The 27,096-nt window shown below is 38.1% G+C and overlaps 1 protein-coding gene across 7 annotated transcripts in view; it reads left to right on the top strand.

Moving 5' to 3' along the window:
• The first annotated feature begins 7,563 nt into the window (after positions 1–7,563).
• The window catches only part of DMTF1 (cyclin D binding myb like transcription factor 1), a 46,499-nt gene continuing 26,966 nt past the window's right edge, over positions 7,564–27,096 (top strand). Inside the window, exons 1-6 of one of the 7 annotated variants that reach the window (XM_058725225.1) lie at positions 7,965–8,097; positions 9,854–9,993; positions 17,325–17,447; positions 18,812–18,928; positions 20,712–20,834; positions 25,203–25,297. In XM_058725225.1, the coding sequence (XP_058581208.1) occupies positions 18,820–18,928; positions 20,712–20,834; positions 25,203–25,297 (327 nt within the window). In that variant the 5' untranslated portion in view covers positions 7,965–8,097; positions 9,854–9,993; positions 17,325–17,447; positions 18,812–18,819. Of the gene's footprint in view, positions 7,818–7,955; positions 8,098–8,144; positions 8,485–9,853; positions 9,994–17,324; positions 17,448–18,811; positions 18,929–20,711; positions 20,835–22,397; positions 22,505–25,202; positions 25,402–27,096 lie in introns of those variants that run through there. The other 6 variants (XM_058725223.1, XM_058725226.1, XM_058725222.1 and 3 more) reach the window with 6 other exon arrangements.

The following is a 27,096-nucleotide window of genomic DNA, read 5'->3' as shown; positions in this document are numbered from 1 at the left end:
AATGTGTCATACCATATGCTGGCAAACTGAAGCTATATGATAAGGCAGAGGTAGCAAATTGTCCAGCCACCTCTGGGCACATGCTGATTTCCAATCTTAGAGAAGTGGACTTAAACTGAATTAACGACTGTGAGAGAGACTGAGCTTACCCCCTTACCAACACTGTGCTCTTTCCCTTTTACAAACATCATGTAAGCCAGCTGCTTTCTGCAAATGCACTCTTTCCCATGTTAACTGAATAAATACTCTCCTACCTTTTATCCCCTACTATGGTGATTTCTTCTCTTCTTTCCAGTCTCTGTTCAAATGTCTTCTCAGAATGCCCTACTCTGAACACTCTATGGAAAGTTCGCTTTCAGAGCCTTCCGTTTCTGTCCTCAGAACTTATAAAAATTGGCAATTATTTATTGTCTTATTGTCCTTCTCTCCCCTATGACATACTGTAAAAGAATGGGTCCTTGAATCTGGGTTCAGACATTCTCCCAACCTTAGTAAAGTAACTGTTTTATTTTGCACACACAAAAAATTTCAAGGACAGAATGAAAACTTTTATCCTCACTTGCTGGCATTATCCAAAGCCTTAGTTCTCCATTTGCCTAACTGAAAGAGAAGCCAAATTTTGCTAATGTTCCATTAATAAGTCTCAGTAAAGATCTGTTAAAAGAAAAAGTGAAGAAGGTATGAAGAGGTGGTGACTATGTTGAAAGATTAAAAGAATGTGGAGAGGGGCGCCTGGGTGGTTCAGTCGGTTAAGCGGCCGACTTCGGCTCAGGTCATGATCTCATAGTCCGTGGGTTCGAGCCCCGCGTCGGACTCTGTGCTGAAAGCTCAGAGCCTGGAGCCTGTTTCGGATTCTGTGTCTCCCTCTCTCTGACCCTCCCCCATTCATGCTCTGTCTCTCTCTGTCTCAAAAATAAATAAATGTTAAAAAAAAAAAAAAAAAAAGAATGTGGAGATAAGACACTGTCACAAAATGGAAGAGGCAGGAAAAGGGTTATAAGATGGAGTGCCATGAGTCTCAGAGAAAAGCCTAGAGGAGAGAAGTGAGACAAAGTAGGACCTGGAAGAACTTGATGTATAGGCCTAACCAGGGACAGTTTGTTCATTCCCCTATTACCGTAGGATTCCCCATCAGATATCCAGAACTTTCCGAAGGCCTTCCAATGTAACCCATAAACTGTACTAACAGGACTCAGAAATGGTGTAGAAAGAAAATGAACCTCTCAATAATTGTAGTTTTCGTGTCCTTTGACAAAAGCCCTTGTAAAAACATCTCTTTCACACCATCCAAAACACAAGACAATTAATCTTCAAACAACAGAAACTGCCTCTCAGTATTTTGAAACACTTTTTCATTAACATATCATCCTTTCATAAAAAGAATAATTTCATCAATATTCTATCACTGATAAGGTTCAAGAAAGTGTTATAAAAATATAGAGTCCAACAGAGTTAATCATAACTAGCAAATGTAGCAAATACCATAACTGTACTATAAATACTTTTATAATATAGTAAGTTCTATTTGGGATAGAATTATTTCTCATGATTTTTCTACAAAATATTTAGTTCCTAATTAGGCAAATCCTAGGATATTAAAAATCTCTTGCATCCCCTAAGTATACAGTGACTAAGTACTAAGGTAGAAATGACCTAGATGTGCAACTACAGAAAGCTACCCTAGACTTCAAATAACATTATGGATAATCCTTACAATGATTATGCGAGTTAAAGACATAATGGTGTTACTATAATAAATTTAATTTTATTATTTTTTCTTTATTTGTTACTAAAAAAAAATTTAAGTGCACCCATTTCTTCCAACTTAAACCCATCACCTCTGGCAGCTACCAATTTGCTGTCTATATCAATGAGCTTGGGATTTGTTTTTTGGGGAGCGGGGCAGTTAATTTTCCACATACACTCATATGGTATTTGTCTTTCTCTGACTTATTTCACTTAGCACAATACCTTCACTTAGCATAATAATAGGTCCATCCGTGTTGTCACAAAATGGCAAGATTTCATTTTTTATGCCTAATATTTCATTTTATATATACCACATCTTCTTTATCCATTCATCCATTGATGGACACTTAGATTGTTTCCATATCTTGGCTCTTATAAATAATGCTGCAATAAATATGTGGTGCATATATCTTTTTGAGGTAGTGTTTTCATTTTTTTTCAATAAATCCAGAAGTAGGATTTCTGGACTATATGGCTATTCTTTTTTTTTTTTTTTTTTAATGTTTATTTATTTTTGAGAGAGAGAGTACATGTGCATGCGTGAGCAGGGGAGGGGCAGAGCAAAAGGGGGACAGAGAATCCAAAATGGGCTCTGCACGGACGGCAGTGAGCCCAACATGGAGCTTGAATTCACAAACCATGAGCTCATGACCTGAGTCAAAGTCAGATGCTCAACCAACTGAAGCATTCAGGTGCCCCCGGACCATATGGCTATTCTATTTTTAATTTTTTGAGGAACATCCATACTGTTTTCCATAATGGTTACACCAATTTACATCCCCACCAACAGCGTACAAGGGTTCTCTTCTCTCAGTGACCTCATCAATACTTCTCACTTTTTTGATAATAGCCATTCTAACAGGATAGCTCTTTGTGGTTTTGGTTTGCATTTCCCTGATTAGTGGTGTTGAGCATCTTTTCATGTACCTGTTGGTCATCTGTATCTTCCTTGGAAAAATGTCTATTCAGATCTTCTGCCCATTTTTTAATCAGATTATTTTTTTGCTAGTGAATTGTATGAGTTCTTTACATATTTTGGACATCAGCCCCTTATCAGATATATGATTTGCAAATATTTTGTCCCACTCAATAGGTTGCCTTTTCATTTTGTTGATGGTTTCCTTTGCTGTGCAGAAGCTTTTGAGTTTGAGGTAGTCCTATTTGTTTTTGCTTTTGTTGCTTTTGTTGCTTTTGATTTTGGTGTCACATTCAGAAAACCACTGCCAAGGCCTATGTCAGGGAGGTTATTGCGTGTCTCCTTTTAGGAGTTTTATGTTTTCAGGTGTGGTTCAAGTCTTTCATCCATTTTTTGGTTAATTTTTATATATGATGTTAGATAGTGGTCCCCATTTCATTCTTTCACAGGTGGCCGCCCAGTTTTCCCAATACCATCTACTGATGAGCCTGTCCTTTCATCATTATATATTCTTGGCTCCTCAGTCATAAATTAATTAACCACACATGCATGAGTCCATTTCTGGGCTATTTTGTTCCTTGGATCTATGGGTCAGGTTTTTTTTTTGTTTGTTTGTTTGTTTTTTTTAACGTTTTATTTATTTTTGAGACAGAGAGAGACAGAGCATGAACGGGGGAGGGGCAGAGAGAGAGGGAGACACAGAATCGGAAGCAGGCTCCAGGCTCTGAGCCATCAGCCCAGAGACGGACGCGGGGCTCGAACTCACAGACCGTGAGACCGTGACCTGAGCTGAAGTCGGATGCTTAACCGACTGAGCCACCCAGGCGCCCCTGCTTTCTCAGTTTAATGTTTATTTATTTTTGAGAGAGAGAGAGAGAGAGAGAGAGCGAGCACTAGTAGGGAAGGGGCAGAGAGAGAGGGAGACAGAGGATCTGAAGCAAGCTCTGCACTGACAGCAGGGAGCCTGATATGGGGCTCAAACCCATGAACCATGAGACCACGGCCTGAGCTGAAAATCAAGAGTTGGACACTTAACCACCCAGGCACCCCCACACTTTAACAATATTAATCTTTTCAACCCACGAGCACAGAATATCTTTCCATTTATTTGTCTTCATGTTCTTTCATTAATGTTTTGTAGTTTTCAACACACAAATCTTTCACCTCCTTGTTTAAATTTAGTATTTTATTCTTTTTGATGCAGTTGTAAATGGGATTGTTTTCTTGGTTTCTCTTTCTGACAGTGTTATTAGTGTATAGAAAGGCAACCAACTTTTGTGTATTGATTTTGTATTTTGCAACTTTATTGAATTATGAATTCTAACAATTTTTTGATGGAGTCCAGGATTTTACATATAAAATGTCATGTCATTTGCTTATGACAGATTATGAGTTTTACTTCTTCTTTTCCAATTTGGATGCCTTTTATTTCCTTTTCTTGCCTAATTATTGCACCTAGGGCTTCCAATACTATGTTGAATAAAAGTGCTAAGACTGGGTATTCTGGTCTTGTTCATGATCTCACAGGAAAAACTTTCAGCTTTTCACTACTGGCTATGGTTAGGGGTGGGCTTGTCATATATGGCCTTTACTATATTGAGGTACATTCCTTCTATACCCATTTTGTTTTTAACACAAATGGATGTTGAATTTGCTTTTAAAATTATGTATTAAGGGGCACCTGAGTGGCTCAGTTGGTTAAGCATCTGACTTCAGCTCAGGTCATGATCTTGGGTTCTGTGAGTTCAAGCCCCATTGTCAGGCTCTGTGCTGACAGCTCAGAGGCTGGAGCCTGCTCTGGATTCTGTGTGTGTCTCTCTCTCAGCCCCTCCCCGACTTGCACTCTGTCCCTCTCTCTCTCTCAAAAAAAATATTAACATTTAAAAAAAATTATGTATTAAACTGGGGCACCTCAGTGGCTCAGTCAGTTAAGCGTCTGACTCTTGATTTCAGCTCAGGTCATGATCCTGTGGTTTCGTGAGTTTGAACCTTGCATCAGCTCTGAGCACTAAGTGCTAACCGTATAGAGCCTGCTTGGGATTCTCCCTCTCCCCCTTTGTCCCTCCCCTGCTCGCACTCTCTCTCAAAAAAAAAAAAAAATTATGTATTAAACTAATATTAAAATACATTTGTCCTCCCCAAGTAAATACCAATGGACCTTGTTAAACGTAGTTATGAAAGAAACTCACCAAGAAAGGGAGAATTATGAGGATGGGCTTGACTTTTTCAGGGAATTAACAGCAGAGTGCAGCAGAGCACAGGCTGCAAAATTTTGCAGAGGGCAATGGACAGCCAAACTATAATTTAGACACCACTCTGTTATGCCTTGCTGAAAAAGAATCCTATATGGTTATGCTTTATGAAAAATGTGGCTAATTAGGAACCACTTCCTCATAAATGTTAATGTCAATGATTTTACATATGTAATTATTATTTCATTAGAACTGCTCTGAGACTAATTGCTTTTCTAATTCAGGGGTTTATTAGTTTCCGTTTTTAAGTGCTTACTACACATGTCAGGCTCTGTGCAAAGCATGCCTCCATTATTTGGGGCGGTAGATTTTATTATTCCCATTTCTTGAAGGCTAATGCAGCTGCGTGGTGAGGTACCATATCCACTACTAAGCAATAAAGCCAAGATGCACACTCAGGTCAACCTCCAACATCATTCCTCAACACTATTCAACCTCATGGTTTTGCCTATGTACTTATTTAGAAATTGAGTGATTTACGTCATAACCATAATGGAATGCAAAGTATCACATATTGGTAATAAAGTTAGATGTAATAAAACGCTGCTTCTGGCATTTATTTTTGAAAATTGGCCAAACATGTCCATCTTCCAGTTAAGACTCTGGAAACTGGTTGTAATTATTTGTTTTCATTATAAAAAGGCTGTTACCAAAGTGTACTTTGCAAACTGGAAAACCGTACGGTCCGAGCTGAGGCTTCAATTCTGACTCTACCATTTACTTATGTGCTGTGTGTCCCTTGACATTTTTTTTTTCTTTTTTTTTTTTGGTTGTCTAAAAGAGGATTCATTTGTAATAACTGTACTAATGAATTTGGCACTTGTGAACATTAAATGAGTTTAAGACATGTAAAACATTTGACACGTAAGCACTCAAAAAATGCTGGCTCATGTTGTCCAAATCCAAAAGCTTATCTAGCCTTTTCATTCTTTCTTTTAAATAGATTTTTTTTTTTTTTAGAGTAGTCTAAGATTCAGAGCAAAATTGAGACAAAGGTACAGACTTCCCATATACCGCCTGCCTTACACATGCATAGTCTCCTCCCGTATTAACATCATCTACCAGCGCGGTACATTTGTTACAAATGATGAACCCAAAGTCCATAGTTCACATTAGGGTTCACAATAGGGTGTTTTACATTTTGTGGGGTATGATAAATGTAGAAGGACTTATATCTACCATTATATCAAAGAGAATTGTTTCACTGCCTTAAATACCCTCTGCTCCATCTATTCCTCTCTCCAGCCCCAAACCTTGGCAACTGCTGATCTTTTGTACTGTCTCCAATTTTGCCCTTTCCAGAGTATCATCTAGTTTGAATCATACTGTATGTAACTTTTTTAGAATGACTTCTTTCACTTGGTTATATCCATTTAGGCTTCCTTCGTGTCTTTTCATAGCTTGATAGTTCATTCTTTTCAGCATTGGATAATACTCTGCTGTACAGATGTAGCACAATTTATCCCTTCACATACTAAAGTACATCCCGGTTTCTTCCAAGTTTTGGCAATTATGAATAAAATTGCTATAAATATCTGCATGCAGGTTTTTACACAGACATAAGTTTTCAACTCGAGTAAATATCAAGGAGCAATTTGTTGGATCATATAGTAAGAATGTTTAGTTCTGTAAGAAACTGCCAAACTCTCAAAGTGACTAACCTTTTGCATTCCCACTAGCAATTAATGAGAGTTCCGTTTGTTGCACATCCTCACAAGAATTTGGTGTTGTCTGCGGATTTTTTTTTTTAGTCATTCTAATAGGTGTATAAAAGTATCTCGTTGTCGTCCCTTTGTGAAACCCAGCATTTATGGCTGAGAAATTATTTTACTGTGAAGAATAGCATGGTAATGGGTACCACTGGTGAAAACTAAGTACATTTGGCTTAAAATCTAAATAATAAGTTTCTAAACCCGTGTCAGTGTGGTTTTTTTGTCCTCCTCCTCCATGTTTCTTTGATGAATTATTCTTTCCACAAAGTCTTTCAACTATACTTTGTAGTCAAAGGAAACCACAACTTTGTGGCAAAATCAAAACATGCTAAGATAATGGAAGGGGAGAAATTACTAAGTATTACTAATCTCATTAATTCCTTAGGACCAACTTAGTAGTACATATTCACGTTCTGCAGAGCCTTTATTTGACCTTTACGACGGATGCTGACTACATTCCCCTTGTGTCAATGTAGTGTGAGTCTACACAAAGCTGTTGGAATCAAGAACATCAGTCAAGTCTAACTTTTAATCTCCCTTCATGCCAATACAGAAAAAAAGACTACAACGTATTTAGTTTTATAAACAAGTAAAATGAGTTCGGAATCATACAGAGTTGTAACAGTTTCACACCACTACACCAAAAGATTTTCAACGCCTTAAAACTCTACAAACAAAATCTCTGCCAGGGTCTCATAGAGCTTCTAAAAGGCTGGTCTAGGGGCTCGGTCCGAGTATAGGTCCTTCCTAAAAGCTTCCCACTTACTCAAGAGCAGCTGGCTTAGAAAACCTACGCTTCAAGACGGACTGTGCATTATAGTAGCACCTCCCTTCGCTCACAAAGGATACATTTGACCAGAACAACATCACACGTCCAAAGAGGGTACACCTCACACCGAGCGCCTAGGGCAACGCAAACTAAGGGTGAAGGGCCACACAGAATTTCCAACTTTCTTTTGCATCTAGACACGGCATTCACTCCGTTCCACACCCGGCTGTCTCCGCTCTGAGCTCTGCGAATTTATGAAACTCGGCCAGCGGGGCGCCACTGCCACCAGAGCCAGAAAGACCCCAGTTACGCCAAAGAAAGATGGGCTTTCTTTACAGCATCAGCAGCGGAATTGTCAGTACCGAGGTTTCCCAGTAGGAAAAGAAGCTGCGGACCGCAAACGAACGTTACCCAGAACGGTACCGAAGCTCCAATTACCCGAGACCTTTTTTCGCGCTCCGACTTGGTCGGAAGTGACGCGAGCAGCCAACAGACACAGCAGTCCCGAGGGAGCGGAGCGCGGGAGGGGGAGCGTGCGGGGGCTGGGGGCGGGGCGCGGCCGTAGCTCCGTTTCCGGTGGCTTGTCGCGCTCGCTCACTCCAGCTGCAGCCACTCTTGCCCGTGGCTGCTTCCTCCATCCTGGTATTTTTTGGAGCCTCCATCCTGGTTCTTCCAAAGTGCCCGGACCCAAAACAGGAAGTAAGTGCGATGGAACCTTCAGGTCCCAACCGCCGCCAGGGCCGCTCCGCCCAGTGGAGCCTGTCCGGCCCCCTTGCTGCCATCCTGTTCCCGCCGGCCGGCGCAGGCTCTGGGCGCCCGGGCACCGCGGGCGGGGTCGGAGCTGGGCCTTCGTGACGCTGAAGCTGCCGTCCCCGCACGCTCAGGCCAGGGCCTCCCTCTCGGGGCCCGGCCCGCGGCAGTGGCTCGGGCTACTGAGTGGGGTAGCGAGCGGCCGCCGAGGCGCAGCAGCGATCCGGCGGGGGCGGAAAATGGCGGCGGCTTCGGAGGAGCTAAATGGCGCCGGGACCCCTGGGGGTGGGGTGGGCCGAGAGCTTCGGTAGAGAATTGGGCCCGAGAATGCAGAGAGTAAGGGAGCCTTAGTTGCTTTCTCTTGGTGTTCCTTTTTTGTTTATTTCCTTTTCAGGCTTATGTAGTCCATTGAAGAGAGGTGGGCTTGAGAGAGTTGGGCGGGTCTTGTCCCCCCTCCCCCCCTTTTTTTTTTCTTTTACCTTGTTTGCGTCTTAGACTCTTCCATCATTTGGGATTCATTCTAGCTCTGCTATTCAAGGCCCGTGCCGAGGGAATCGGGGTTGCTTGGCCATAATATGTCAGGATCTTTTAAGAAGGAGGGGCAGGGACTAACTGCGAGTGAGAGTGCCCTAGTCGTGCCGAGAACAGTAAAATGCGTCTGCAAAGTAGTAATCGTCATATGTTGAGTTCTGAATGAGTTTTTAAATTTTTTAATCTTCTTGTCCTTAAAAATATACTTTGTTTTGACCCATTCTCCGGCATAGATACGACAGTAGAGGTGGCCAAGTGCCGTTCTATGCGGTTGAATGATACAGCATGTATTTTTATAATAAAAATATTCGGTGAAGTTAAGGGGAGGGTTACAATTACATGAAATATAAGTCAGGACTTATCTCTACTTTGCATGATTGAATTTGGAAATTCAAATGCAGTGTGTGGTTGCTTTCTCATAACTTGATTGATCGTCTGTGTTCCTCCTGACAGGCGAGGCAGCTTGTTGGGACATCCGATAAAATGCGTATTTTGTAGGGTGACTTTCGAATATGCAATGTTGTCAGCATAGAATATACCGTTTCGAAATTTTTGATCTTGTACTAATAATACTTTTATTTTTAATTCGTGAAAGACGATTAACCATTTATAGCGTTTAAGCTACAGTCTAAGTAAGAAAATATTCTTCCATTGTGTTGAAAGTTTTACAAACGGAAAATCTTTTTTTCTTTTTCAAAGGGTTTCATATTTTCCCATTAGGATTCTTTCTGTGAGCTGGCTTTAAATTTGTTCCCAGCTTTTTAGTATCACTGTTTTCTGGTTTTTAGTAATTTGAGTAATTACCACGGCTGTAACATTTAAAGACTCTGGTGATAGTATGCCGAAAACGTAGCGTTTTACTAAGAAGGTGTAGTGATAAGAGATGGTTTATTAGGCTCAGATACAGAAATTTAGTTACGTTTTAAGAAAAAATTAAAATTAAATCCCTCAGCCTTAGGAAAAAATTGCCAGGGTGTAAAATTTGATGTGAGAGTTGTTTCATTCACCAGGGGCAAAAAAACAGCTTGAATTTGTCAGGGGGAAAAATTACAGTTATGAAGAAAAATACATTTCATGTTTTGTGATAATTTTCTCATTATTTTTACTTCCATATACTTATGTGCCACCAAAAAGCTAATTTTTTTTTTTTTTTTTTTTTTTTTTACTACTTTAGTTGATAGGCTCACACCAAAATATGCTTTTTGGGACTGATCTAGAATCTGCATTTTCTGCGTGAATCTCTTTAATTGATTGCAGTTGAGCTAGATGGTGGAGCCAAAATGCTATTGCCCTGTCTTCATCTACAGTTAATCAGTAAGTACTGGGCATTGCATTCTTGCTTAGAACTTTAAGTTCATACTTTGAGCAGTTAGATGAATAAATATATACTCTGTATTTCAGAATGTTGAGATTTTAAAAGTATTTTGAGAGGAAGCAATTACAAGAACATTTTGGAATTAGGATTCGATCTTTGGAAGCAGAGTGTGGCTGGAAAAGGATTACTGATAGAATTATATCAAAAGAAGACCTATCCCCTTGAGTCTTTTTTAAGTTCACTTCTCTTTACTGGCTTTTTCTTTTTCTTTAAAGATGGGGCAAGTTTATCTCCTTTCACCCTGAGGCAGTGAGAGAGAGAAGCCTATTTGTAAGGTTAGAAATGGCTAGTTACTGTTGAAATAAAAACAACAAAACTAGTCCTTCCCTTCCCCCACATAATGCCTTTCTTTTTATTCACCTCACTTATCTCTCCAACATCTACAGACCCTATAGTTTTTATTAACGTTGTAATAAATTTGTATGTCCTGACAGTAACCTCTCATTATTATAAGCAGTTGCTTTTGTCATGCTCCATTAAGTACATTGGCTTAAGTTAACACCTGTGAAGATGAATGCACTAATGTGAAACACGAGCATCCCTAGGGATTTACAACCTGGCACATAGATGTTAAAAATTTAGTGGGGCAGGGAAGTTTTTTAAAGTATTGAGGTCCTAGATCATACTGAACACACACTTTCATTTGTTGCGGGGACGTCAAAAGTTTCAAGTAGCAATGAAGTTTAGGAAGAGTTCTAATGTCTTAGAGGCTGCTTATTTAACAGGAGATGGTAATCTGTCTTCTTGGAATGGAGTTTTCTTTTTAATAGTCAATTTTCTCTTACTGCCCTAATCGTCAGCACTTTTTTCCCCCATATAAAAGAATTGTTTTTGAATTGCTGTACCTTTAAATGCTTTGTAATTTCAGTTCCAAAGCTTTTTCTGTCCTCAAAGGATATGAAGTGACCTGAGAAAATGATAAACTGTGCCAAGTATGCTAAATGTACAGATATATTAAATGTTTGTGTGTGCTTTCGTATCATCGCCCCCTCTTTTTTTCATTTTGTGAAGAAAATCCTTGTAATAGAAATCACAAATAGGTTTTGGTTTTGTTTTGATTCCATAAAGATAAATGATAAATAAAAGAAGGAACCTGTTTAACATGTCTGCTGCTTCAAGTTTGTGGGAAGATACTCCATTCCATGACTGAATCCCAGAAGCTGTCAGGAAAAGGCACACTGGAGAGCCCTTTATGAACAGTTTTTAATTTTATTTATTTACACGATCCCTTTTTCTTAGCTGTCATTTTGGCTATGTACACTGTTGTCAGGCCATTCTTCCAGCAGTGGGTTGTGAACACTGATCTTTATTTACCATCATTTAAAGAGCTTCTAATGGTACCTTGCATGAAGTGCTCAGTTTTGAATGAATAAAATTTTTAAATGTAGCCAAATACATATTATAAGCTCTTAAATCATGCACTGGGTAAAAAATATTCTTTGTTTTTAATAAGCAACATTGTTGCCAGACCAGGTATGAAATGCTACACCTTGAAATGAACCATGTTGCCAAGAAATCTCTTAGACATTGTTTTCAATTGTCCGTAGTTAAAATCAAAGCGTGACTAAAGCCTATTAAAATAAATTCTACAAACAACTATTGATATGGCATACAGCTATATTTTGCCACTAAAACTCAGCTATTAGTGATCATTTGTTACCTTAGTCTAGTATGCTTTATGTTCATTTGTAGCTTTGCTTCTCAGACTTTTCCACAAAGTGTACAGAAAAGCAAATCCCCATGGGCCTGGAACAACAATCCGAAGCATTCAACCTCAAGTCCCTATTCCTATCTTGAATAAAATCAATATTCTGCAGCTTTCTATTCTGCCAGCCCGCTGTGTACACATGTTGAGGATACAAGCATTTGTTAATTATTCTCTTCGACTAAGCCTTTCTAATTAGCAAAGAGGTTTATTCTTTCAGATTATTTTCAAACACATCTTTATTAAATATTACTAAGCAAATCCACTTATAAGCGTGTCCTAAGGCATTAGTTATATGCAATGATCGGTATGTTGGTGGTCAGTATGAGGTCTTTATAATAGTATGACCTCAAAGAAAAATGTTCATTTATAGGATCATGGTTAGATAAACTTAGATACTAAGTACCCATTAAAAATGCTGTGGAAGAGTAAGTAGACATAGTGAAAAATACTACAAAAAAAATAAATGCAAAAAAAGTTCTAAAAGATGTGACAGTATGTTTGGAAGAACATCACAAAAACGTTACAGAGGAGGGGTTCCTGGGTGGCTCATTCAGTTAAGCGTCGACTCTTGCTTGATCTTGGCTCAGGTCATGATGTTGCAGTTCGTGGGCTCAAGCCCTGCATCAAGTTCAGCACTATCAGTGCAGGTTGGGGTTCCCTCCCTCTCTGCTGCCACCCCCTGCCCCTTTGTCTCTCAAAATAAACTTAAAAATATATATATTTAAAAAAGAAATAACTGCAGGCTCAATCCCATACTGCTGCAGTAAAGGTTGCAATAAAACAAGTCAAATGAGTTTTGGTTTCCCAGGGCATGTAAAAGTTCTGTTTATACTTTACGGTAGTTCATTTAAAAACGTGAATAGCATGTCAAAAAACTCAATGTGTATACACATGCATTGTATGTATATTCAATGTGCCTATATTAAAAAATATCACCTGAGCTTTCAGCTAGTCTTAATCACTGATCACAGATGGCCACAGCCAGTATACAGTTCTTGGGAGCTTATAATGGGAGCTTAGGGGTGATGCCCCCCTGGGCAGTCAGAAATCCATGTATAACTTTTAACTCCCCCAAAACTAATAACCTACTCTTGCTGAGAAGACTTAATAACAATTAACACATTTTGTATGTTAAATGTATCATATATTGTATTCTTACAGTAGAGGAAAAACATGGCTAAGAAAATACATTTACAGTACTGTATTGTAAAAAAATCCACAAATAAGTGGACACATTCAGTTCAAATATGTATTGTTCAAAGGTCAACTGTAATAATGAAAAAGTTGGAAATAGTTTGAGAATTACCAAAATGTGACACAGACCTGAGTGACCTGTTGGAAGTATAGTGTGGATAGGCTTGCTTAATGCAAGATTGCTATAAACCTTCAGTTTATAAAATAACTCCCTTTCTGTGAAGCGTGATAAAATGAGTTATACCTGTATGTAGATTCAGTTGATGAAAACACCAGTCTAAGATAATACATTGAATAAGAACTTTCCATCAATACCAGAATCAAGTAGGACGAAGGATTCATTTCTTTGAATTCTGTATTAAACACTAGATCCAGAGTTGTTCTTTTGTTCTATGTTAAATAGGGTTCTCACTCATTGGGAGCTTTAGATGAAAAGAAATATATTTATTTAAATGCGAATATAAATGTTCCCTTATAAGCGTTTTGTACCACGATCTCTCTGGGTGATCTTTTTAAAAAGTACTTGCATGCCACCAACTTAAGTTTGTCTTCATAGGTCTAATCCTGTTTGTTGAATTCCAGCTTCCACCTGTCAACTTAATATCTTCATTTGAATGTCTTACAACTTTAATTATTCATACAAATAGTAATGCAAATACGTAATGAAATATATCTAAGTGCCCCCAAAACTCAGCTGTTAAAGCCAGAAGCCTAGGAAACAGCTTGAGATAGTTCACTTTCTCTTAATCTCCATCATCTCTTCATTCAGCAGATCCTGTCAACACTACCTCCAAAATATATCCTTTTTCCAGCGTCCTTCCTTTGCTTTCATCTCTTCTGACTTACCTATCCATTCTCCATACTGCAGTCTAAGTGATCTTTTAAAAATGTAAATTATATTCCTCGACTGAAAATCGTCCAAGGATTTGTACAGCCTTGTGAGATCTGCCCCAGTCTTTATCTCCAATCTTCAGTTCAGCTGCTCTCCCTCTTTATGGAAAGCCTCTGCGATACCAGCTGTGGGGTTGTTGTTTTTTTTCCCTGCAACAGGCCAAAGCGGTCCCACTTTAGGGACTTTGCCATTGCTAATCCGTTGGCTACCTTGCAGTTGCGTGCTGTAGTGATGTCTCCTCATCCTGCTGCTGAGGCAGTGGAAAGTAGCCTTTAAGGTACTGTTCAGTGTTGGTAGTATGATACTATTTCTGTAAAAAGAGTATGTGTAGGAAGAGTAGGAAGGGCTGTATTGACTTCTCAATGCATAAGATAAGTGTAAGGAAGCCTGAGAAATCATGGTTCCCTTACAGGGAGGGGGGCTGGATGACCAGGGAACTGGAACGGGAAGTAGACTAAACTGTATAACCCTCTTTATATTTTGAATTTTGAACCATGTAAATGTGTTACCTAATAAAAATAATTGAAGGTAAAACCAGGTCAGTTTCTTAAATATTAATAATATTTAAGATATTTAAGTTAGACCTTGTAGCTCTAACTATGGTGGGAAATGGGAGAGACCCCTGGAAAATGAGTCGAGAGCAAGATGGTAAAAAAATAAAAGTGATGGGGCGCCTGGGTGGCGCAGTCGGTTAAGCGTCCGACTTCAGCCAGGTCACGATCTCGCGGTCCGTGAGTTCGAGCCCCGCGTCGGGCTCTGGGCTGATGGCTCGGAGCCTGGAGCCTGTTTCCGATTCTGTGTCTCCCTCTCTCTGCCCCTCCCCCGTTCATGCTCTGTCTGTCTCTCTCTGTCCCAAAAATAAATTAAAAACGTTAAAAAAAAATTAAATAAATAAATAAATAAAAGTGACTACCATATCCCCAATGCCTAGAGAGCGCCTAACATGTAGATAGTAGACATGTGATAAATATTTGTTGATTGACCACATATGCTTGTTAATTTGCACAGCACCTTAGAACCATTTACTAGTCTCAAACATGAGTTGCTGAACTTTAAAAACCGAACCCAGATTTCTTATTTAAAGCTGGTACACCACACACTGCATGGAATCACCTGTAATCAATACAGCTTGTCAAGAATGAAATACTGATTGCATCTAGCTAGCTGTTTCAGACTCCCTTTTTTCTTACACTGTTATCTCACTTTATCTCCATATTGCCTCAAATCTGCCTTTATTTTTTCTTAGAGTTTTGGATTAACTTGGGTCCTGAGATGACATTGATTAAAATGCTAAACCTGTGACTATTTTGCACCTATCAAATGAAATCTTGTGCTGTTTCTTGCTTTGTGCTTTCTTTTTAACAAAAGAACGGTTGCCAGGAATAGAGATTATACTTCCTTGGTTTGGATATAAATTTGAACAACATTTCTGGAAAACTGATGCAGGCAGGCCAGGTCAGAGGACTCAGAAGGGGTCCCACAGGACCAGCCAAAAGGGTTGTAAGCTTCACGTAGGATGGAGATCAGGCTCAAGCCAGCAAGAAGGGAGGACAGAGTTTAATGAAGATATTGGAGACAGCAGATACAGAGCATCTGGGAGACTCAGAAAGGAAAAGGAGCATGAGTCTCATCTTTGCTTGGGGGGGTCTGGAGTTTTTATTAAGGATAGTGGCCTGGTGTACATGTCCTCTCAGGCTTCCAGTAACTGATCAAACAAGGACGAGTGCTCAGGTGTCCTCCATAAGTCACTTATGCTCTGGAGCCAGGGTCTTTTGTCAAGGTGTTTGGAGTCAGTGGTCTTGGAGAACTTTCATGATGACCTCACCTGGCCACTTCAAAGTTGTTATCAGTTGTAGTGGAAGACGTCAAAGAAATAATTAACTCCTTGACCCTTACAAGGGGGACATATATCAAGGCATGTGTAAGGTAGGAGTGCAGGTATTGGCAAAAATAGAAGCAGGAAAACGAATAGAAACCAGCTCTTTTTCATAGGTCCTTTACAGTTTCCCTGTCTCAGTGTGACTTAAGAGTTCTAAATTTTGGGGCACCTGCATGGTTCACTCAGTTAAGCATCCGACTTGATTTTGGCTTAGGTCGTGAACTCACAGTTCAAGCCCCACATTGGGCTCCACTCAGTACAGATTCTCCCTCCCTCTGTCTGCCCCTCCCCTTGCTCATGCTCTGTCTCTCTCCCAAAATACATAAGTAAAATTTAAAAAATTTAAAAAGTTCTAAATTTTGTCATTTTCTTTCATGTAATAATTTCCATTAATGTTCAAGGAAATAGAGTATATAAATGTTCCAGTATGTTTTAAGGAAATGAAAAATTAGGAAAAACATAAATGTCCATCGATAGGGTCATTGTTAAATAATGTCATTTTTTTAATATGGTGTAAATTCTAAGTGATACAGAAAACTTCAGTTAGGTACCTAGCTTCAGTTAGGTTTCATCATACTGTTTAATGTGAATTAATTCTTAAAAAGCAAAATATAAGTTGCTTGTACACTGTAGTGTATACACGTTTACAAACATACACAAAGAGAGTGAACTCTGCTTTTGGTAAGTTTATGGTTTTTTTTTTAGAATTGAATTTCTCTATCTTCAGTATTACCACCTTTTAAAGAAAATTTAATGGATTCAGAAATAAGAAAAACATGAAATTTAATAGTTGACTGGAGTTGACCCTAGTAGGATCTCTACCTTTTCACTGCAGACTTATTTATGAGTAGCAATTCTCCAAATATAACCATCTTGGAGATGAGTTCTAATTAGAACATTGCTAAAATGAAATGTTAATCATTAATTTTTGCTGAATCATTCCCTTGAATCTCGAATCCTGCTGTACTTTTTGATTCTTTGGTTGAAGCTTTGGGATGATAATGAGGAGTTTATTGAAACCTTTAAAAATCATCTCAGATTTTGTAAGTTTCACATTGCATTCAAGAGCTTGCTTGTAATTTACCTTTCTGGCTCAACTGTTGAGGGTTTCTTTTTTCCACAGATCTGTAGGCAGGTTTGATCACAGATAGGATACAGTTTGTAATGCTTTAGGATGAAATACGGTATTATGTATAAAGAGGTGTTAGTAAATTGTTACAAAGAAAAAATACAGTTACTAGTAACATTTGTGGCACTCTACATCTTGGGTCATGTTGCACATACCTTGGTCTACAGTTCATTGAACTAGTAGCATAGTTTAACCTATTTTTTCTGAGACTGTTTGCCTGTTGAGGTTGAGAAACTGCCTCTAAATGAACTTAATAGGTACAGATCTCATCATTTCTGCCTTTCACTGGGGAATACTTTTAGAGGCTGAGTTCTAAAAGGTCTGTTTAGAAAAGAATTCTAGTTTTTGTCATTCTTTTTCTAGTTAAGACATCACAGAGGATTGAGGCTAGAGTGTCCTGGGCATACGGCTAGCACACAGTTGTTTGTTCTTATTAAGCCTTATTGTGTAATGCTGTTACTTTTTCAGAGTGTTGCAGAGGTAGGAATATGGGCGAGAAGCAATCTGGATAACATGAAAGTGATGCTGGTGTCTAAGGGAAGGCGACTTGATTCTGTGGGAAGGGCTATACCTGATCCATCTATTTTCTAGGTAAGCCTGCCTTTATTCCAAGGATGTCACCTTGTGTTTTGCAAATTTTGGTTATAACTAGATTGTGATTTCTATTTATCTTGAATTTGGGACCTGTGGTCTTTTATTATTGCAAAATGATGTCCTTTTAAGGCAGTGATTTGTATAGTAAAACCTGAACGAATCACTGGGTCTTCACCCTGTAAATATCAATAGATGTTAAGTTTTTCTGGCAAGCGAAAATGTACTTAAATAAATGGTAAATATATGAGCAGACTAATATGTTGTGTATAGGAACCAAATAAATACTGAGTGAGTAGTACACATTAAGCCTTATGGCCTCTTGTTTAGTTGGTAAAAAGTATGTGGACAAGAACAAAATTGAGTATTAAGGGAAAAACTTCATTGAACATTATAAGGTTAACTGGAATACTTCAGCCAGGCCCTTGATTTTAATTCAATACATTTCCTTCCGTGAGCCATGAGGTATTATACTGTGAGACTCTGATCATTCAGTCTGTCTGAACAAGAGGAAAATGATATATGTGTAAAAAAGCAGGTGAAGGCCCTCTAAACAAAATCAGTTCTCTATTTCAAAAGAAGGCCTTGCACTATATCCATTTAAAAAGCAATTTGGTCAATGATGAATGTACGTACTTGTTTAATATTATGAGGGGGGGAAAATGATGAGAATGATTTTTTAGTGTTCTTAGTTTCAGCTAATAATAGAGCTTACATACTTGTAAAAAGTGTTTTGGAGAAGTAATTCTTAGATTTATCGATGCTTTCTAAGATAAAAGGTTTAATCCATCTTCTGAAAGAATCAGAAGTTAAACACCTATTTGAATGTATCAAAGTTGCCAGTAAATAAAAAGTGGTGAGAGTTTTACTGATAAGACCTCATATTTTATTGATGAAACAACTTGGAACAGAGTCTTTTTCATTGGATGTGGTAAAAACAAGTCTTTTTAAAAACTAAATGCTATGGGGGCTCAGTCAGTTAAGTGTCTGACTCTTGATTTTGGCTCAGGTCATGATCTCACGGTTTGTGAGAGCCAGCCCCACATGGGGCTCTGCGCTGACAGCCTGGAGCCTGCTTGGGATTCTCTATCTTCCCCCCACCTCAAAATAAATAAACATTAAAAAAATGCTGTAGGTTTTTAATTAGAGAAGCAGATTCTTGCAGATTATTACATTTTATTCTGAATCATGGATATAACCTTTTGAAAAATTTCAAGTCTGTACTGCCATTGGAAGTTCACATAAAGAGCACTATATAGCACGTATAAATTGTGAGGGTTTTTTATGGGGAGGTGGGGGAAGTTGGGGGCTACTTTATGTTCATATTTGGGAGTAATTTTTTAAATCTGAAATCTATTATGTAGATTTGAGTATGAGCACAGTTGAAGAGGATTCTGACACAGTAACAGTAGAAACTGTGAACTCTGTGACTTTGACCCAGGACACAGACGGGAACCTCATTCTTCATTGCCCTCAGAATGGTAGGAAAACTTGCTGACATGTAATTATGGATCTTTCTGGATTTCTGGATTTCACATTCCCTTTGATCGTTATTACCCTGATTGACAGTTTGGGCTAGGATAATAGAAATGGGAGTTCTCTTTTTGGCTTATGAATTAATCTTAATTTATATTTTTATGTTTTTAAAATATACCTTTATATTTTTTTAATTTGCCATAAATTTTAACTTTTTTGACTTTCGTAGCTACTTTATAAATAAGTAGAATGTATTGGGCCTCCAAAGATGATGGATTAACTGTAATTAACACTTTCTCTTTGATATCATTTGGTGCCGGCAATGTATATAGCACGTTAAAAAATGTAAAAGCAATCCTGTCAATTTTTTCTGGAATCTGTAGAAGAGGATTTTACATGACTATTTGAATAAGATTTAATATCATTATCTGTAATCAGTTAAGATTCAAGAGGCTGAGGCTTGTGATTTTGTTGTCACTTCTCTACCTATTCCGTATTTATATTCATTTTGCTTTAAGTTTATCTTTGTTCAACCTAGGTTTTATCTTCTCTTCTCATTCAATACTTAATTTCTGGTAATTTTATTCAAACTTGTGATTTTAAGTACCACCTACCTATTAAAATGATTCAAATTTCTGTCTTTATTCTGAATTCTTTGTGTTTCTCATAGACACCTTAAATATCACATGTTCCAAACTGAAATCTTTCACAAAATTCCGAGACCTGGTTCTCTCTTTCTTTCTCAATTTCATTACTTAGTATCCCAGATCATAAATGTGGTAGGAATAAACCCTTCTTTCATCTCCTACATTCATTCTATCATGAAGACTTGTTGATAGTATTTTGTTTCTTGAGTCCATTGCTTCCTTGGTCTCAAGTTCCCCTTTCTTAGTTTAGAGTCTCATTTCTCACCTGGGAGGCCCCAGTAGCCTTTTAACAAGTCTCCCTGCTAATTCATCTTTCATACTGCCATTGACCTTGGTCATGATGCTCAGTAGTGGAGGAAGGTTGTTTTTTTTTTTTTTTTTTTTTAAGTTTCACATGGTTTTTAGAACACAGTGATGGCCTCCTACCATGTCAGCTTTTCTGCTAGCCTCCCTTCCTGCCACATTTCATATACCTATGTCCTAGTAATTCATAGCTGTCTTCATTTTCCTAACACACCTTAAGCTTTTCATACTATACTGTCACCACAAATAATTATTCCTAGTGCCAGTAATAATCATTTTCCCCTGGTTTCTGTTCATTCAAGTTCTTTCCGGTTCAACACACTTCCTCTGGGAAACCTTCACCTGTAATCTAAATTAAGTGCCTCTCCCCTCTGCCCATGAAACAGCTTCTTCATTCCCCTCGCATAGCTCTTAGAACACAATTTTGAAATTGTCGGTTTAGTCATCTCCTCTATTACCCTGTGAGTGCCTTGACAGTCAAGGGTATCTGTCATTGTTCTGTTCGCAGCACTTAGCACATAGTAGGCATTCAGTAAATAACTGAGTGAATTGAATAACCAGCCCTGTCTTTGCATGTGAAATATTTGGAAAGACAGATAGTTAGTAGTACAAAAGTGTGATGTTTAAAAAGTAGCACCTCTCTTCATAGTTCTTGTCATAAAAATAGGAGCTGAGGCCCTGCACTGTGGATAGAGACGGCAGTGTCGTTGGGGGTCCTACTTGCACAACTGGGTTAACTGAGCAAATAGACAAGATTGTTTCACACTTGTTGAAGATGTGGGTTTTTCTTCATTGGTTTGAAGATTTTTGAGATTTTTGTTTTATTTTGTTTCATTAGAAGCTGATGAAATAGACTCAGAAGATAGTACTGAACCTCCACATAAAAGGCTTTGTCTGTCTTCTGAGGATGATCAGAGTATTGATGATTCTACTCCTTGCATATCAGTTGTTGCACTTCCACGTAAGTCACCATGTACGAAGAACGCAGTTCCCTTTTGAAATCTGATTTTAGCTTGTGCGAGATCAAGTTGGCATTTCAAGGTAGACTTAGACCCATTATTTTTCTCTTCATTTAGTCAAAAAAACCTCTTTTTACTAATACTTAATGAGTGGGCATGGCTCTAAATGCTTTTGCATATGTTGCCTATTCGAATTTTTTCAGCCTTTTTCATTGACAATTATCACCCTCCCCACCCCAAGCTTTTTTTAGACATTTTCTCCTGATCATGCTCTCCCCAGTGAAATTGTAATACCACAGATACACTGGTGTGTGTGTGTGTGTGTGTGTGTGTGTGTGTGTGTGTGTGTGTTTTAATGTACTGTATGTATGTAGCATTTTAATAACAAAGAGGATACTTTTTTTCCACACACACCCCTCCTAGATGAAAGCATATTTTGCCCTCATTGAGAAAGCATGCTGTAGAGTAGGTATTATGATCCCTGTTTCATAAATTTTTTAGGAAAGCTAAGGCACGGAGAGATACAATAACTTGCCTAAAGTCATACCCAAGCATTCTGGTCTTTGAGAACTTTGATTTTGCACTCAGCATCAAGCGCAATCACATCTTCATCCATTTGGAAAAAACTAAGATTAGGTTTTCATCATGGCAGACTTTGTCTTCACACGTAGATATGTACTCTTTATTTAGAGTTTATTGTTTATCCAATTGAACAGAAACCATTTTCAGTTTACTGTGAGACTTTATGGAAAGACAGTATTAATGTTAATATTGCTAATATTGCTTCCAGTGACGTAGACAGACATATGTATTTCCAATTAAATGATCTTTACTCCTAGTGATGATTCATACGATTTTTTTAAAACTCCTCTAATTTGACCATCATTAGGTTGTGATTCAGCCATGATTGGCATGTCTATACAGATACAATCCTATATGGACATTTTCCAAGCTAGAATTTTTTGAATTCAGATATAATTAACATGTAACATATTAGTCTCAGGTGCACAACATGATAATTTGGTATCTGTATATGTTGTGGAATGAACGTAATAAGTCTGGTTAACATCTGCCACCACACATAGTTAACACTTTTTTCCTTGTGATGAAAAGTTTCAAGATAAGTTCTCTTAACATTTTCCAAGAATACCATAGAGTGTTATTAACTATAGTCCCCATGCTGTACATTATGTCCCCAAGACATAAAATAAGATGAAAATTTCTTATTAAGCCAGAATTTTTGAGGGATTATTTTGACATAAATTAAGACTGGTTAATTCATTTGGGTAAAGTTGAGTACCTTGATCATGACTGTAGGTTCAAAGTCCATTTGCTATTATATTCTATGTACGGTGTCACACTGAACCCTTCACACCCTCTTTCACTTAACTGGGTATGATAATATGGACGTACTGACCTGAGCTACTTGCTGTGGGGTCAGAGCATCATCACATATGGAGAATGTTCTAGAGCCTAATATTTACAGTAGTACTAAATTTGTGAAAAGTGGGCTTGAAGTATTGTTCCCTAGATTTGTAAAAAGCATGTTGATAAAATCAACGTAGGAAAACTTCTCCATTAAAAAGTCACGTAAAAAAATGAAGTCCTGTATCATCACCATCATCTGGGACTGACTGAATGGGCAAGTCGTTGTTTGCTGGACTTGATGGAGGTAAATACTAGTTTTTAAAGATTTAACTTCAAATTTCATTTTAATGTTCACGTTTTCTTTACATGCTTTATAAAGCTGATAAAAAAAATTTGTTCCTTAAAAAATCTTAACTCTCATGTTAATCATTCTAAATCACTTACAACTTCTTATTGCTACTGTCTGCCACCACGTTTTCTCCATTCCCTACTCATAGTTACAACTCTTGGTGGTTATTCGTTTAGATGATTGTTGCAATACTTTATCCTCTTCTGCCTTTTGTTCTCCAGACTACTTCATTAATTAGTCCCATTACCTCCTTTGGTATTACCTGTTAAGTGGAGTCCATTTGTGATCTACTTCAGACTTTGTTTTTGTACCAATACTTCCTTTCTTTCCAGGTTACTTTGTCTAATCCTCTCTAACACTTGGAATCCTTTGCCCCTCAGGGACCCACTGATCTTAACCACTTTTTCATTGTTCCTTTTCCACTTCCATCTTTTATTTCCTCCCTACCAGGTTTGGCTCATAATTAATCATTATAATCACTGTTGCATTTACCCTCAAATCCTTTTTTTCCTTCTCTCACTTCATTGTTTTTAGTGAAACCACAATCCTGGTTAAATATGCCTGGCTATTTATGTCTCTACTGGCACAGCTAATTGAAAAACAGCACAAGCAAGCTGAATGATCTTATTTTAAATTCATGATCATTAACTTGAGGTGGGCTCATACTGTTGCCTGCCAGTCACACCACACTTAACAAATGAATGGTTTTTTCTCCCACTCAGAGATGACTTTCATACATTCCTGAAACCTCCAGTATTTTCTCTACCTTTGTTACTCTCAACTGATAGCCTTGCTTCTACCCTACTGAGAAAATTGAAGTAGTCAGAAGATAATTTCTGCCAGTTTCCACCACTACAAATGAATCTGTCCATATGAATCTGTGTCCGTATGTTCCCATCTTTTCTTTTCACTAAGGCCAGCCCTTCACTTTACTAGATCCCATCCCTTCTACCTACTCAAGGACATTGTTGGAGGATTTCTTCCTTTCTCACGTGAATCATTAGCTTTTCATTCTCTACTGGATCGTTCCCATCAGTGTTAGAAACCTACTATAATTTCTTCTTTAAAATAAGAAGTCCTGTTAGCCCACTTTGGGCTCCCCTCCAACTTCTCCTCTTTCCTTTAGAGCAGAATACTTTGAAAGAATCCATATACTTCCCTCCATTTCTTCTCCCATTCTTCCTTAAACCCACTCCAGTCTGGCCTTCATCTCTGTCACTTCACCAAAATTGTTCTTCCCAGGTCTCCAGAGACTATCTTGTTGCTAAGTCCAGTGATGAATTTTTTGTTTTAGTCTTTGTCTTCACTTGATCTATCCACAGTTTTTGACAGTATTTATTACTCTGAGAATATTTATCAGTCTTCTCTGAAATAATGTCTTTTGGCTTTCAGGGAACCATTCTTCTAGTTTTCTTCTACCTTTCTGTCTGTGCCTTCTGAGTCTCTTAGGCTGACCTGTCCACATGTCTCTAGTCTCTAATTGGAGTGCTCCAGGACTCCATTCTTAGGCTGCTGCTTCTGTTTTGTTTTCTCATTCCCTAGAATTGGTGGTTTTAAATCCTGTCTCTTGTGATCTTGTTCAGATTTATTCCAGTCCAACCTTAATCTTAACTCTAGATGTTTAGTAGGTATCTCAAAGTAGTGTGTTTAAAACCAACCCATGAAACTTCTTAAATTCTAAAATTTGCTGCTTCTACAAATCTTCCCATTTCATTAATGGCAGGTACATTTTTCTAGTAGGTCTGATTTTTAAAACTTTAATAACATCCTTTTGTTGTCAATTTCTTTCATATTTAGTTTATCCACAAATCCTGTTGGTTCTCATATCAAAATATATCCACAGTATGAACTGCTCATCATCCTCACTTGCCTTTGGCCCTGGGCCAAGTCCCTGACTTCTCTAACCTGGATTATTGAGTTAGCTTCTTAACTGATTTCACAGCGCCCTTGCCACCCTTCAGGCTGTTTTCTTGTTAGTAGCCAAAGTAATCCTGTTAAAATAAAAATTAGATTATATCACTCTGTATCTTCCAGTGGTTTCCCATCTGAGAATTAAAGCCAAAGTCTTTACATTAGCCTACAAGTCCTCACAGAACCAGTCCTCTGGTTACACTATCCTACTTGCCATCCCTTTGAACAGTCCAGAGGTGCCCCCATCTCAGAGTCTCTGCCCATGGCTTTCCTTCTGCATGAAGTGCTCTTTCTTAGGATACCTGTGTGACTAGCTCCCTTTCCCATTTTGTTCCAAGTCTGGGTTACTTCTCTTCTCCTGTTAACTAAAATTTCAATCTCCTCCCCCCAGTGCATTCCCTTTCCTGCTTTACTTTTTTCTCATTTATCAACACCCAACATAATATGTTAATTTCATGTCTTCCTTACTAGAATATAAGCACCATGAAGGCACAATTCTGTTTTATTTGCTCACTGCTGTCTTCCCACCACCCAGAGCATTACTTAGTGTGTATTAGGTGCATAATGACTTTCTCTTAAACATATATATATATATATATCTGTATCTTTATAGACATAGACTTAATTGGCAAGGAATGTGCTAGGAAATTAGATGGTCACGTATTTTTTCCCATGGATTTTATTTTTTTAATAATTATAACTTGCTATTATATTGGAATTGAATTGTTCTTTCTTCTTGAAGTTTCAGAAAATGATCAGAGCTTTGAGGTGACCATGACTGCAACCACAGAGGTGGCAGATGATGAGATTACTGAGGGAACTGTGACACAGATCCAGGTATAGTGAGTCTTTTTACTGACTGCAAGAGGATTATCCTTAACACATACCTTAGGTGATAAAATGATGAGAACATAATTTGTCTGACAAAGGACAGAATTGAGGTAAGATTTATTATTTCATTCAGGTTTCCAGTCCCCACTTGTATGAATCTCACAATAGTAGGCAAAGATAGAATTTTAAAATTCATTCCCTATAGTGGTTCACATCTGTTGAAACAGATGGTACACGTGTATTCTTTAGCTACATGGAATGAACTCATTTGAGCTGTTAAATAACTTTAAATTTTATCTTACCGGTTATATAAGATATTGATATAAAGCTTTTTAAGTGTTACCCAGCACTTCTCTCTAGTGACTGATTTAGAAAGGCTACATGTGTTCTCTGTTCTAATATGAATGGAAGCTAGTTATTTAACATGGATTTTAATTATGACAGTTGTAGCTCGGGTAGAACCTTTTGGTGTTTGCAGGACTAGATAACATTTTACCCTGAGTTAAGAAGTTGGATAACAATCAGGGGTTACTGCTTTCTTTTTATGTGAACTTCTGTGTTTCATATGAGTTATTTCTGCCAAAAGTAATAGAACCCTTTGCTCTTTTAGATAGCCTGGAGCTTAAATCTCTTTTACTTGTAAGTTTATATCTCTGCCTGATTGGCCCTTTCTTTTTAGTATCTTGTCCTTTTGTTTCATTTCTTTAATAAAATATTTTTAAAGCAGACAGTAGAGGCGTTACATCATTATGAATTACAAGTTGATAATATAACATCAAGGACTAAGGATATCTCAAGTGGGTGCACTATGAGCCTTTTTCAATAGGGAACTTCACAGTGGTTCCAGAATGACTGAATTTCTAGAGGAGTGAGTCTTTCATGTACTTCAAACAGCTTTGAGCCCAGCTAGAGATTCTCATAATCTGCTCTTATATTTCAGTGGGTGATTTGGACAGGAATTTTTTCCATGCTCTCTGAAGCAATAGAGCACGTTCTTCAAAATGGGGCTTGTCAAATTCATTTCCAATTCAAAGACTATGTAGTCCCACTTAGATTCCGTTTTCAGCACCGTACAAATAGGTGTGTATTCATAGGTGATTTGGTTCACAACCTAGTTGTTAAAAGATTGAGCAGTGGCAGTGTTAGACAAATTATAGGGTTGTTTTGTTTGGGTTATTTCTTTTTTTTTTTTTTTTTTGAAATTTATTGTCAAATCGGTTTCCATACAACACCCAGTGCTCATCCCAAAAGGTGCCCTCCTCAATACCCATCACCCACCCTCCCCTCCCTCCCACCCCCCATCAACCCTCAGTTTGTTCTCAGTTTTTAACAGTCTCTTATGCTCTGGCTCTCTCCCACTCTAACCTCTTTTTTTTTTTTTTTTTTCCCTTCCCCTCCCCCATGGGTTTCTGTTACGTTTCTCAGGATCCACATAAGAGTGAAACCATATGGTATCTGTCTTTCTCTGTATGGCTTATTTCACTTAGCATCACACTCTCCAGTTCCATCCACGTTGCTACAAAAGGCCATATTTCATTTTTTCTCATTGCCACGTAGTATTCCATTGTGTATATAAACCACAATTTCTTTATCCATTCATCAGTTGATGGACATTTAGGCTCTTTCCATAATTTGGCTATTGTTGAGAGTGCTGCTATAAACATTGGGGTACAAGTGCCCCTATGCATCAGTACTCCTGTATCCCTTGGATAAATTCCTAGCAGTGCTATTGCTGGGTCATAGGGTAGGTCTATTTTTAATTTTCTGAGGAACCTCCACACTGCTTTCCAGAGCGGCTGCACCAA

The sequence above is a fragment of the Neofelis nebulosa genome, chromosome 4, assembly GCF_028018385.1.
Source record: "Neofelis nebulosa isolate mNeoNeb1 chromosome 4, mNeoNeb1.pri, whole genome shotgun sequence".
Classification (NCBI taxonomy): Eukaryota; Metazoa; Chordata; class Mammalia; order Carnivora; family Felidae; genus Neofelis; species Neofelis nebulosa.
This window is presented reverse-complemented; position numbering and strand designations above follow the sequence as displayed.